Source organism: Panicum virgatum, chromosome 3K (genome assembly GCF_016808335.1).
Source record: "Panicum virgatum strain AP13 chromosome 3K, P.virgatum_v5, whole genome shotgun sequence".
Taxonomy (NCBI): domain Eukaryota; kingdom Viridiplantae; phylum Streptophyta; class Magnoliopsida; order Poales; family Poaceae; genus Panicum; species Panicum virgatum.
Window position 1 is genome coordinate 13,154,543 of NC_053138.1, and position 13,606 is coordinate 13,168,148.

Sequence of the window (13,606 nt, forward strand, 5' to 3'; positions counted from 1 at the left end):
TTATAGGACGAGCAAGGCGGTGGGGCGGTGGAACGCGGCGGTGGCGGCCGGCGAGCGGCGCGGGGTGACTTTAGTGGCGCTCCGGCTACTTGCGGCCGTCGTGGAGTGGCGCACGGGTGGTGAGGCGGGCGCAGAGGTGACGGGACGCTTCGGGCAGGTGTGAGCGGCAGCAGGCGGCGCTGTGCAAGCACAGGGGCGGCCGGCGGCGAAGGCAGGGCGCCGCACATGGGAGCAGTGGCCTGGCACGTGTGGGCAGGGCAGGGCGCCAGCGGCGGGCGGCACGGCGTGCAACACGTTCCTGGGCGGGGGAGTGGCGGCAGGTGGCTTGGCAGCGGGCGTCCCGGCGGGCGGCGCGGCAGGTGACCCGGCCGCATGGAGCACGCACGTGCGTGTGCGCGCGAAGCAGCGCTTGCGCAGCGGCGGTGCTTGGCGCGGCGGGTGCGCGGGCCAGAGGGGAGGCCGGGAGCGGGGGCGCGCGCGCGTGCGCGGGCGGCGCCGAGGCAGGTGCGCGCGCGGGCGTGGCGAGCTCAGGCGTGCGCGCAGGGAGCAGGGCATGGCGGCGAGCTGAGCAGCGCACGGGGGAGAGCGGCAGAGGGGAGGGAGGAAGGAGAGAGGGAGAGGAAAAATAAAAGGGAAAATGGAAAATGAAAAAGAAAAAGGGGAAGAGAGAGAGAAGAGAGAGAGGGAGATATTCGCGCCGGCGCTGATCGCGGCGACGACCGCGGGGCCGGTCGGCCACGCTCAGCGGTCGCGTGCGCGCGCGGACGAGGCCACATGGAAAGGGGTCGGGGGTTGGAAATCGGACGTTTGGAACAGAGAAAGATTCCGGGAATTAGGGTTCAGGGTTTTAGGAGGATTTTGAGCGCAAGGAGGGTTTTTCGTGGACCGCCGACGCCACGACGGCGTTTCGAGCGCTCCAGGCTGCGCTGTCCACGGCACCGGTCCTACAGCTTCCCGACTACACCAAGCCCTTCATGGTGGACTGCGACGCCTCGGGGATGGGGTTTGGCGCCGTCCTGCACCAGGGTGCCGGACCCCTGGCCTTCTTCAGCAAGCCGTTCGCCGCTCGCCATCTGAAGGTGGCCGCCTATGAGCGCGAGTTGATCGGGCTCGTGCAGGCTGTCCGACATTGGCGGCCGTACCTATGGGGGCGTCGCTTTGTGGTCCGCACAGACCACTATGGCCTAAAATATATGCTGGATCAGCGCTTCTCGACGGTTCCTCAACATCAGTGGATCAGTAAGTTATTCGGATTTGATTTTGCAGTCGAGTATAGGCCGGCGCGCCTGAACACGGTCGCGGACGCTTTGTCCCGCCGTGAACCAGAAGAGCCGCACTCGGCCATGCTCTCGGGGCCGACGTTCGCGCTGTACAACGACCTACGACGCGAGCTGCAGGAGGACGACCGGCTCCGCCACCTCCGCGACTCCATCGTCGCAGCCCGTGGTGCTCCCTGGAGGCTCGACACCGACCTCATCCTCTGCGGCATCCGCGTCTACGTGCCGCCCACCTCGCGCGCCTTGCCGGAGGTCCTCCAGCTCGCTCACACGGCGGGCACGAGGGTGTGCAGCGCACACTGCAGAGGCTGCGCCGCGACTTCGCCGTCGACCACAACCGCGCCATGGTGTGCGACTTCGTCCGCGCCTGCTCCACCTGTCAATGGAACAAGACGGAGGCGCTCCACCCCGCCGGTCTCCTCCAGCCGCTCGACGTGCCATCGCAGATTTGGGCTGACATCGCCATGGACTTTGTGGAGGGTCTTCCCAAGGTCAACGGCAACAACGTCATTCTCACGATGGTTGATCGGTTTTCGAAGTACGCTCACTTCATTCTGCTAGGCCACCCCTACACGGCGTCATCCGTTGGTCGCGCCTTCTTCACCGACATTGTCCGGCTACATGGGATGCCCGAGTCCATCGTCAGCGATCATGATCCCGTGTTCACCGGACACGTCTGGAGCGATCTATTCAAGATGGCGGGCGTCAAGCTCCGCATGAGCACCGCGTTTCACCCCCAGACTGATAGCCAGTCCGAGGCGGAGAACAAGGCGATCGCCATGTACCTCCGCTGCATCACGGGAGATCGTCCTCGCGCTTGGCTCGAGTGGCTTCCATGGGCCGAGTACTACTACAACACGGCCTTCCACTCTGCCTTGCGCGCGACACCGTTCCAGGTGGTCTACGGCCGGCCGCTGCCAGCCCTCCTTCCATATGAGCTGTCTTCGTCACACACGGCCACGGGGGACACTCTCTTGCTGGATCGAGATGCCTTCCTCGCCGATGTCCGTGACTGTCTTCTACAGGCGCAGTCCTACGCCAAGTGCTACTACGACGCACATCATCGACCGTGGCGTTCGACGTCGGCTCGTGGGTCTGGCTGCGGCTCCTCCACCGCCCCGCTCAGACCTTGGCTCCCGGCGCGTGTGGGAAGTTGGGCCCGCGCTATGCTGGGCCTTTCCAGGTGCTGGAACGCGTCGGCGACGTCGCCTACCGCCTGCAACTTCCGGAGGGCGCCCGCATTCACGACGTCTTCCACGTCGGTGTCCTCAAGCCGTGCCATGGTACACCGCCGACATCTACACCGGCTCTGCCTCCTCTTCAGCAGGGACGTCTACTCCACGCGCCAAAACGGGTCCTGTGCTCTCAACTACGCCGTGGTGCTTGGCACGTTCTTGTTCTTTGGGCGGGCCTGCCCGAGAGCGAGGCGACTTGGGAGCCCGTGGACGCCATGCGCGAGGCCTTTCCCGACTTCCAGCTCGAGCTCGAGGACGAGCTGTTTCCCGAGAGAGGGAGAGATGTTATGGTCGGCGTCACGTATGAGAGAAGGAGGCCGCGACGTGGCTAAGGGCGCAGCCAGGGGGCGCGCACCAGGCGGCCGGGACTTCCGCACCAGCTCTGGATCCCAGCGATCGGTTGAGTAATTGTAGGAGATGATTTGTTTCCTTGTTAGATGGTTTGCTGCCTAGTTTGTTACCATGTGCCTATAAGGCCTAAACTTGTGGTCAATGGATAAACCAGCTGGAGATTGAGATCAATCTCTCCCGCTCTATCTGCCTTCCACGCATCGCACACACACACCCACGCTGGACGCCGGGCAACCGAACGGCGTCCAGCAGCGCCGCCGCCGGGCCAGCCGGCCTCGTCCTCCTCCCACCCACGATTACTTCCTTCGCAGCCGCTACGCCTCTGACAGCCAGCCACAAGTCCAGCTGGCCCAAACAACATCCACTGGCTGTACCTGGTGTATCGTCTTCAGCTCTTGCCCAAGAAGATTAGAATTGGAGGGCTTCTACGCAGCACCAAGCAAGAATTCAAGAAAAATGCCTGGCAACATCCACATCTCAGGAAATTTTCTGTCTTTATGATTCATAATTATGTCATACTTGAAGATCTGAAGAAAATGCCTGTATTGTTCTGTTGGAAGCAAGAACTGATTGTGCTTGTTTTCTTTTCCTTTTTTCCTTTTCACTATGCAGCCACTCAACCACCAGCCATCACCCCACTGTTCTTGCAAGGTTTGGATCCCCTCATACTACTTACTTTCCTCTTTTCTGTTTTCCATTTGCTGATTTTCTGGATTATATGTAAATCTCATTTTGGATGCAGTTGGTATGGGCAAAAGAGAATACAGTGGAAACATAGAACAAGATGGTTTATCTATGTAAGTTCATTTCGTATTGCCTTGATTGATATTCAGCTAGTACAGTTTTCATCATGTGGGTCCGAGGTCCATCCCTGGGTATAAAAATACTTGTTTACTGTCCCTCTTCTCACTTCAGCATACTTGTTGAAATTGACTAATTGCATGCAAAGGAAAAATTCTAAGTTATCTCACACCAAATATATGCTTGCAGCCCTGTTACATCGCTTCGGGAGAGTATGGTAATAATGCTGTACAATGCAGACAGAAAATTGATATCAAAATCAGGTTTTTAGCTGGTTCACTGTTCTTTTTTATACTTATCAGCATCTATTAAGTGATATGTGTTGGAAATCTCCACAGAGCTGAAGACAAAAGCGATCGTGGAGTCAGGAACTATGGATGTAGTATTTACTCTTGATAGTGGAGGAAAAATAATTCTTCAGGTGCAGCTCGTACTCAACGATGATGACCGCAAGAGGATCCAAGAAATGGTAAGACCTCATTTAGGATGCCTTTGTTAAAACTCCATGGGCAAATTTCTCAATAGCTTCAATAATATTATTAGAGTATGCATATAAATTGTGTTTGTATTATTTCTTTCTATTTAGAGAAACTCTGCAATGAAAAGGAAACAGCAGGAACTACTTGGAGATGGCTATGAACTCAATTTTCCAGGTGCACTAGTTACATACTATACTTTTTCAGGTTTTGTCTCATGTATTTTTTTTTAATTGCAAGCAAGCAGTTGATCTGATGCACAAATCACACGCTTTGATATGATTCTGGCTAATCATACTACTTCTGGTGTCATGATGTTCCTTTGTCTCCAAATAGGCTAATAATATGAGATACATCTGTTAGTATTCCTTTACATTCCCTTCGATGTCATACAGAGCTTCAAGAAGTAGTTGTCTGCATATCAGTGGTGTCGTTGTGGATTCAATTAGAAACTTACCGGTTTAGGCATTTAGTTGTTTGCATATGATCCATCATATGTTAGCACATGTCCTTTTTTTCTTGAACACTCAGGAATTTAGCACATGCTTTAGCCTTCACATTACTGGAATGTAAAACTTAATTACTAATCAAGTCTGTAGTTGATATGAAGAGTATTTGGGAATTCTGTTTCCTAATTCATATAGATTACTTTGATTTTTTTTGTCAGACAGCCCATTGTCTAAACGGCTCATGGAGAAGATCTCCAACATTCAAAGTAAAGGAGATGGACGACCTAAGCTTCGGAAGAGTGTTTCCCTGGATGATTTGCAAGAGAGGGCTGTGTGTCTCTGGAATAAATGTGTATCCGCGGATGAAGGCCTCAAAAAACTTGTTGCTGCAAAGGGGTGTTAGAAATACTTCAAGGTTTGAAGATCCCTGTGGCTCCAAGATAGGAAATGATAAACCAGAGAGCAAATCAAGTAGTTCAGTGAAGAAGATGGTAAGCGCCTTCGAAGGCACCTCTCCACAGGGAACACCCCCCCCCCCCTAAAATCCAAATATTGCAAAAGAAACAACTTCCATTTATCAAGAGCATGGCATCTGTTGTCTGGATTAGTGTAACTACGTGCGTCTGTCTTCCCTGTGCCTGCAGAGTTTGGTTTCAGATATTGATGCATCACCGACCGTTTCAAGCATCAGTAGTACGCAGGCAGGCAAGGTTCAAATTACAGGTCAGGAAAGACAGTTTTGTTCCACCATAAAAAATCTAGTGCACTTGGACAAATTGGGATGCCAAATCCAAATGAAAGAAGGAGCCGTAGGTCCAGTAGCGGTGACAGAGCAAGCAAGCAGAAGCTGAGCGAAAATGAGCTGAACAGAACTAAGAGGAGATCCCAGGCAAAGTATCGGCGCTCCATTGGCCCCTCCTATTCGCTGGAGCAGATGCATTCAAGAGACTATGTTGAGCACTCGTTGAACTATTTGGTTGCGACATCAAGCACCACGATGCACCCACATATTTGTGTGACTACTGCGGGCAAACAGCTGAAAGACCTCCTTGACCTTGAATACTGGAAGTCACACGCGCACATGAAACACACTGACGAAACCCGAGAGGTAGTGTAAGTAATGGTTTTGCTTATGCGTGCTGGTGCTTTTACTGCTTGGAGCTTTGCCGCTAATTTTTGTGCCAAATTTGTGAAGCGGATCACAAGTGGTGATGAATCGACTGCTTCTGCTCAAACTCGAAGTGGCGGTTTCCCTATGCTGAATGGGCGGTTGATAAATCAGGCAAGTGAAGTCTTGCTGGGAAGTCTGTCAGCTGAAAGAACTCATTTCTACTGTCTGATGTGCGCAGGGAGTGCGTGCTGCCATTATGGTAGTAGCTTGTGGGGCTATGTTCCTCAACAGCAGATGAAATATCGCGTCAAGCTTCAATGCTGCCATGGTCCTATCCTTTCCGTATTGCAAGTATCTATACTCGGGAGTCAGGAAGACCGAGGGCAAAGATTTGCGTTCAGGGCTCAGCTTTGGTTGGACAACTACCTTCCTGGCTGAATCTTTTAGATAAAGGAAAATCGCGGCCTTGAACATTCACAAACCTTCCTGGCTGAATAAGGTGGCCGTGGACTGTCTGGAGTAAAATGCATGGCAAATCATTAAACTTGCGCCAAATTCTTAACTGGACCACTCAACTTGAAAACAGTACACGTTGCACCATCAAAGTTGTAACAAGGTTCGCATCACCAGAGGTCCCTTTTTTTCAACATGTGATGAGTAGTTATTCCACGTAAGTAGGCTCAATCCATCGTGGCAATGACCAAATAAACTAACTCAATCCATCGTGGCAATGACCAAATAAACTATCTCAACTTCAAAGTCTATTGATTTGATTTCTACGAGGGTGACACTTGATCTGGGGTATGGATTGACCATTTTGAGCGAATGACTTTTATTACCGTAGTCGGGTGAGTTTAGTGATCGCGGTTTCCAAATTTCTAGTTGTGATGATCAGATTGAAACACACTAACAAATACTGTATAAACATAATGACCATTCATATATATTACTCTATCTTGTACGGTAGTAGTTGCATTTTGGAGAGTGACCGCTAGCTACCGGCCCTTGGAATGACAGCTACCAAGACGGATCAAATTCTGCCTTTGCCGCGTGGAGGCCGCTTGTCTTGTTCCATGTAGTACGCGAATGAAAGCCACGCAAAATGAGTGGCCAGTGGACCAATTAAGATGTTTTCTGATAACCGGCGCGCGAAATTGTGGCAAATTATGGCCAAAGATTGCATATTTTGATTACAAGGGCAAAGGTGATGGGCATTGATGAGAGCCATAAATTAGTAATTTGTTGGTGCAAAGTGCAAGACGTGCGCGCTGAATTTAATTCGGTCATAAACCGTGGAGATACACACCCTCTAGGCGTTGCGTGGCGATGGCTGCAATTGACTCGGGAAATTCGGCGACGGTTTGCTGCTGCTCTGCTGCTCCCACCAGCTCAGCCGCCATTCTGAATCCGGCGAGCATTTGATGGGTGTTTTGATTGCACGATTCCGGAGAGCAGCTAGCTAGTAGTAACTCCATTCCAGGCCGTTGCCATCAGCCAGCCGCAGGGTTCACCTTACCGACGGTAAAGCGATTTTCGCCAACTAGCGGTATCGATAAACCGGCGGTAAATCGCCGAAAACCGCTAGAAACCGCTCGAAATGACAATTCAAATTCAAAAAACCGGTAACCGTTGTTTACCGACCGGTAATCGATGTTTACCGACCGGTAACCGTCGTTTTTAACCGGTAAACACCGTATGACTTTGGAAAATTAAAAATTTTGGCAGCATTTCACCGTAATTTTATAAATATCATTACTGATGGTATATATCAAATAATTATATAACATTTACACATACATAGAATAGAAGTTCATATCCATAAAAATAGAAATTCACATCCAAAGTCCATATAGATCATCACAACAATAGTCCATGCAAATCATCACAACCATAGTCCTCACAAACCATCAATGTCAATATATATAATACATAGTAGTGGTTTCCGGTCCAAATGAACAAATGAACAAATGAAAATATATGTACATATTTGAAATATGAACACACATATATACATATAGCTAAAATGAACAAATTAACATCAAACTACCATGAACAAATGGATCCATATAGCTAATATGAACACATGTTTTTGAATATAGCTACACAACAAACATCTAAAAATCAATGTAAAATCAAGAAATACTCACAATGCAGTGGTTTCCGGTCCAAACGCGCCGATTTCCGCTCGGAAAACGCCGAATACCGCTCGGGATTACCGGTCCGAAAGTTTTTTTATTTTTTTGAGTGCCCAAATAGTCAAATATTTGAACATGTTCTATATTAGAATGATGTATGTCATCTCTACTTTCTTACCATATTTTTTCTTTTTTATTTCAAATATTTTTGAAAATTTTAAATTCGGGCGAAATTTTTCGAAATTTACCGCCGGTATGGGTTGCCGTCTAGTAGCGGTATCGGTAAAAATCGGCGGTAACCGGCGGTTACGATCTGTAAGGAAAACACTGGCCCAGCCGTCGTCGTGTCTCGGCGCCGCCGCGGCTGGCGGGCGTTTACACCCACCCCCCACTCTCTCGATCGCCGCCGCCGTCGCCGTCGCACGCTCCAAAACCAGAAACCATCCTCTTCCACACTAGTCTCGTTCCGACCGACAGCGACGTCCCCGTGCTCCTGCTCCTGCTCCTCTTCTTCCTCCTCCGGCTCCTGCTGGGGCGCGCTCACACCCACCTAACCCAACCCGCTCCGACCCTAGGCGGAGGCAGGGTCCGGTCCTCTTCTCTCCAACTCCCCGCCTGCTACTGACCACACCATACCTGTTACCTGCCGACCCCGACGACCGCTTCCGCTTCCTAGCCCGAATCCCCAATCCAATCCAGGGTAGCACAGCAGCAGGAGGCGATGCCCAAGACGGCGAATCGCCGCAGGAAGCGCGGGGCCGACGAGGAGGACGCCGCCGATGGGAGCGCCAACAAGAGGTCCGCCACCAGCGTCCTCACCTCGCTGGACGTCAACGACGCCCCGCGCCTCGAGCTACCCCTCTTCCAGCTCAACGGGCGCCACTCCGACCGGCACGGGCAGGGGGACGAGGAGGAGGAGGAGGAAGAGGAAGTCACCGGAGGAGGAGGGTCTGCGGCGCAGGCCGCGGCGCCCAGCGGCCAGAGCCCGCACCAGCAGCGCCGGCTGTGGGTCAAGGACCGGTCGCGCGCCTGGTGGGAGCAGTGCAGCAGCGCCGACTACCCGGAGGCCGACTTCCGCGCCGCCTTCCGCATGGGCCGCGCCACCTTCGCCGTGCTCTGCGACGCGCTGGGCGCCGCCGTGGCCAAGGAGGACACCGCGCTCCGCGCCGCCATCCCCGTCCGCCAGCGGGTCGCCGTCTGCGTCTGGCGCCTCGCCACGGGGGAGCCGCTCCGCCTCGTCTCCAAGCGCTTCGGCCTCGGCATCTCCACCTGCCACAAGCTCGTCCTCGAGGTCTGCGCCGCCATCCGCAACCTCCTCATGCCGCGCTTCCTCCGCTGGCCCGACGCCGCCGCCGCCGACGGCTTCAAGGCCCGATTTCAGGCCGACTCGGGGATCCCCGGCGTCGTCGGCGCCATCTACACCACCCACATCCCCATCATCGCGCCCAAGGTCTCGGTCGCCGCCTACTTCAACCGCCGCCACACGGAGCGCAACCACAAGACCTCCTACTCCATCACCCTGCAGGGGGTCGTCGGCCCCGACGGCGCCTTCACCGACGTCTGCATCGGCTGGCCGGGCTCCATGCCCGACGACCAGGTGCTGGACCGCTCCGCGCTGCAGCAGCGCGCCGCCGCCGGCATGATGGCCGGGTCCTGGGTGGTCGGCGGCGCCAGCTACCCGCTCACGGACTGGGTGCTCGCCCCCTACGCGCAGCCGAACCTGACGTGGGCGCAGCACGCCTTCAACGAGAAGGTCGCGGAGCTCCGGCGCGTCGCCGTCGACGCCTTCGCGCGGCTCAAGGGGCGGTGGGCGTGCCTGCAGAAGCGCACCGAGGTGAAGCTGCAGGACCTCCCCGTGGTGCTGGGCGCCTGCTGCGTGCTGCACAACATCTGCGAGTCCCGCGGGGAGGAGATGGACCCGGCCCTCCGCTGCGACCTCGCCGACGACGAGACGGTGCCGGAGAACCCCGTGCGCTCGGACAGAGCCAGCAAGGCCAGGGACGACATCGCGCACAACCTCCTGCACAGTGGCCTCGCCGGCACCAAATTCTTCTGAATCCGGCCGGATTCATTGATTGATCGGTGCGGCGTCACTGCGACTGCGAGCATTCGTCCCTGCATCGTCGGTCGCTGACGGTTCGATGGATCCTCACTTCGGTTCCTTACCTATTGTTGTTCCTGGCCATTTTCATTGGAATCATCGATGGAATTGATTCTTTATAATTTAGGGAGATCATCCTCATAGAACACACGCAGAGATTAAACCGTGGGTTGGTTTTTTGACAGGATTAGTTTAGTACGAAGTACATATCTATCCAAGTGCAAGAAGAAGAAACACATGTGTTTTCTTTTGCTTATGATATCGCAATATGTGAAAAGACTGAGTTCCTCATCAAAGGGAAAAGGAAATAGAAAATGTCACTGCGTCCCGTCATGTGAAAGCTCTTGAATTTCTTAGTGTCAAAGAGAAAAAAAAAGAATCTTTGTGTCAGTATTACTGTATTAGTAATAGGATATACATATATGATGGGCTTGGCTGGAGAAATTGGGCGTGCTCTGTTCAGTTGTTTGACTTGGGGTTGGAGAGGCCAGGCTTGAATTTCTAGGTGCGTGCGATGTAAAAGGGTTTCATGGTGGCATGACTTGGGGGGTGTTTAGTTTATTTTGCAAAATTGTGTAAAGATGTAAAGAGGGCATTTGAACTACTAAATGAAGTCTATTTGCAAAACTTTTTGCATAGATGGGTTGTAAATCGCGAGACGAATCTAATGATGCTAATTAATCCATGTTTACTCAATAATTAGCGGATGGTTACTGTAGTATCACTGTTGCAAATCATGGATTAAGTAGGCTCATTAGAATCGTCTCGCGATTTACAGCCCATCCATACAAAAAGTTTTGTAAATAGACTTCATTTAGTACTTCAAATTAGCAAGATTCTGTTTCACTTTAATGCGTTTACGGTTTTTTTGCAAAAACCTGTAAAGATCTAAACACGGCCTTGGGGTTGGAGAGTTGGAGCATTTCATCCCATTCCCGTGCACGACTGGGTGTGAATTGTTTGACATTCCCTGAATCTGATCTGTACTGTACTGTTTTTTCCGAGTCGATGACGTTGGAAAATCCTTGGCTGCTTTCGATTAGTTTATCCAGGGAGGCTAGCTAGTGTTCAGGTTCTGTGTCGTTCACGGTGAGCCCATGAGAAATTTTGATAGATAAATTCAGCGCAAGTAGAGTGCATGGCCGGTTTTTAAAAGGTATTTTTTAAAGAGTAGAGTGCATGGCCGGTTTTTAAACTTATTTGACTGTGTCACTTAGGTTCCTCTACTTTTAAATTGTAGATTTTGCTCCCTAACTTAGCCCAGATGTCATTTAGATCCGTAAAATCTCAAAATGCGAATCTAAACCTCTAAACTTAGCTTCGGGCGTTATCTAGGTCCCTATACTCTTAAATGCAATTACATCCCACCAATAAAATATAATAGGATCAAGTATTGTGCAATCAAGCATGACACTACTTTCAGTGCCTTCATTTGATCATTCATGCTGTTCATCATAAGCCCTTATTCTACTTTTCTAGTTTGCTATGTGCAGCTACAAGTTTTTAAGTTTGAACAATCTTCTAAGAACAAAATATGGTTGTCATATAGAACTAACAAGCTAAGATATTGCCTCCGGAGTCACGTTGAACAATCTTCTTTTTGTTCGCGTTGAGCTAAATTTATTTTATTCGAGTATAATTAAATATATCAATAAAAAATAAATTTTATCACTGTATTTTGATAGTACAAGAATCTAGGTGTTCGTTGTATTCAATATCCTTAGGGGGAAAAGGCCCATCCAAAAGAGTCAATAGGGATTTTGTTTTATCAACAATGAAGGGTGGAGTTTTTTTTTTCCAAAAATAGACTCCAAATTCCTGGTAATACAATAAATAAGCTAGGATCCTTTAGCACTCCTTTGAGGCTAAAAACACTTTTGTCTATCCTCATGAAACGGGAAATACTATGCTATTTCCTCTTCTTATATTACTGCTTTTTACTTTGTTCATTGGATCCAAGGAATCCATTTTGATAATGGAATAAAGGGTAATGGAATATCAGAGTTAACCATATTATCAAAGTGGCTAACTCCTTCAATAACCCAAAGCTAAGTTTAGAGAGCTAGATTTTTTGTATTTTATAAAAATAAAGGGATCTAAATGATATCCTAGGCTATGTTTAAGCATCTCCAAGAGCTCTTGTATTTTGTTATCTAAATATGGAGATTGTGCCCTTTTGTAAAAGTAGGAAACTACATAATTCTATAGGGATAGTCCAAGAGACTAGCTAAAACGTGGTAGCTATATTCAAAATTGGGTCCACGTCATCAATTTGCATCGGGTTGTTCTCCTTCCGCCTCCACGCGCCGCTGATATTTGACGCCACTGCCGCCGCCCTCCATCGATCCTGCACACTCAGGCAAGCTAGTATGTTTGTGCGTGTACAAGCTAGCATAAAGTTCAATATCTGTCATCACAAATTCGTTAACCAGGAACATCAACAAGTCCTCATCTCAGAGAACCTAGCATCATCAATTCCTTGTCTCCGTGAACCATTCAACCAGAAATTGAATCTTACCATTGCTCAGGACGTCGCCGAACTCCGTTCCGTCACTATGAATGGACTCTAGATCATCAAATCCTTGCGGGACCAGCCGGCCCGGATCTAACCACGCAGCATCGTGGCCGAAGTCGGCGGCTGGCGCCGCTCGAGGATGCGGTGGCCGGGACATGGCGAGTCCGGCGACACCGACGCTGGATCGAGGAGCACCGATTTGGTGCATCTACCAGACTCGTTGGCGACGATTTGGTGGAGAAACTAGTGTGCGCGCGCGAACTGGCCGGCGAGGAGGTGGGAAGGAGGAGCGGGGAGGCGGGAAGGAGGGGCGAGAATGCGGGAACGATGGGGGCGGGGGCGAGCGAGCGCAGATGCCTAGCGCTCGGGGCTTTGCAAAAAAACCAAGGGGAGGGGCAAGGATACATAATCTGGATAGATAACCACTTGTTTACGATAGCTGTTGGATAGAGATTTTTCTTCCAGTTTTCTTTTTTTTTAGCCTAGGATAAAAGAACTCTTGGAGATGCTCTTAGGGAGCCAAACCTACAATTTAAGATTAGAGTGACTTGTGACTGGCCATGAACTTTACTCTTTTTTAAGAAAAAAAATGATTAATCGTGAAACTAAGAAGCGCCTTCAGCGCAAGGTACATCAAGCCCTCATTTTCTTTTCTTTTAGGGTCGGTGACTCGGTGTCATTTTCTGGCTGGGGAAAAGATGCATGCAAATCACGGGGCAAGAAAAGAAGCGATCCGCAAATCTTAGCAGCCACCGACTTTGATCTAATGATGTGCATCGTCTGCTCATGGACGACGGCATTACTGCTTCGGGAATTCAAGGAACGAGCATCTGTTTGGATATGCTAAAGTTGAGGATTAAAATTTAGCATATACTACTATTAGTATTTATATTCTTACTAAAGTTTTAAGATTTGACTAAAATTTAGTTACCTCACTAGCACTTCCGTTTAGATGGATTAATACTAGATTTTAGTATTTTGGATATTAGCACTTAAATCAAAGTCTCGAATCGCACACACCCCCTGAATCGCTCGTACAATTGGAGACGTTGGCTGTCGCGGTGAGACTCTGCAGCAGGAAACTGCAGACGGTCACCTGCCCAGTAACACCTGGTCTCAGATCTCTGGGCCTGGACAGGAGAGGCAAAAATCTAG

At 50.6% G+C, this 13,606-nt stretch overlaps 2 protein-coding genes, 1 long non-coding RNA gene and 1 pseudogene across 3 annotated transcripts; 2 read left to right on the forward strand and 2 right to left on the reverse strand.

Moving 5' to 3' along the window:
* Positions 1 to 555, reverse strand: LOC120700614 (uncharacterized protein DKFZp434B061-like). Its single transcript, XM_039984862.1, has one exon. The coding sequence runs from the start codon at positions 553 to 555 to the stop codon at positions 1 to 3; it is 555 nt and encodes a 184-aa protein (XP_039840796.1).
* Positions 556 to 2,892: 2,337 nt separating this feature from the next.
* LOC120700442 lies at positions 2,893 to 6,326 on the forward strand (annotated as a pseudogene).
* A 1,859-nt stretch (positions 6,327 to 8,185) lies between these two features.
* Positions 8,186 to 10,563, forward strand: LOC120700443 (protein ANTAGONIST OF LIKE HETEROCHROMATIN PROTEIN 1-like). The gene has a single exon (XM_039984690.1). The coding sequence runs from the start codon at positions 8,557 to 8,559 to the stop codon at positions 9,889 to 9,891; it is 1,335 nt and encodes a 444-aa protein (XP_039840624.1). The 5' UTR covers positions 8,186 to 8,556; the 3' UTR covers positions 9,892 to 10,563.
* A 1,115-nt stretch (positions 10,564 to 11,678) lies between these two features.
* Positions 11,679 to 12,860, reverse strand: LOC120700445. Its single transcript, XR_005685891.1, has 2 exons — positions 12,455 to 12,860; positions 11,679 to 12,283 (listed from the first exon to the last, which is right to left on the reverse strand). It is a non-coding gene; the product is annotated as an uncharacterized LOC120700445 (long non-coding RNA).
* Positions 12,861 to 13,606: the final 746 nt, after the last annotated feature.

Excerpts from the sequence above, each read along its gene's own strand:
- LOC120700614 (XM_039984862.1), bottom strand. The coding sequence starts at position 555 with ATGCCCTGCTCCCTGCGCGCACGCCTGAGCTCGCCACGCCCGCGCGCG.
- LOC120700443 (XM_039984690.1), top strand. The coding sequence starts at position 8,557 with ATGCCCAAGACGGCGAATCGCCGCAGGAAGCGCGGGGCCGACGAGGAG.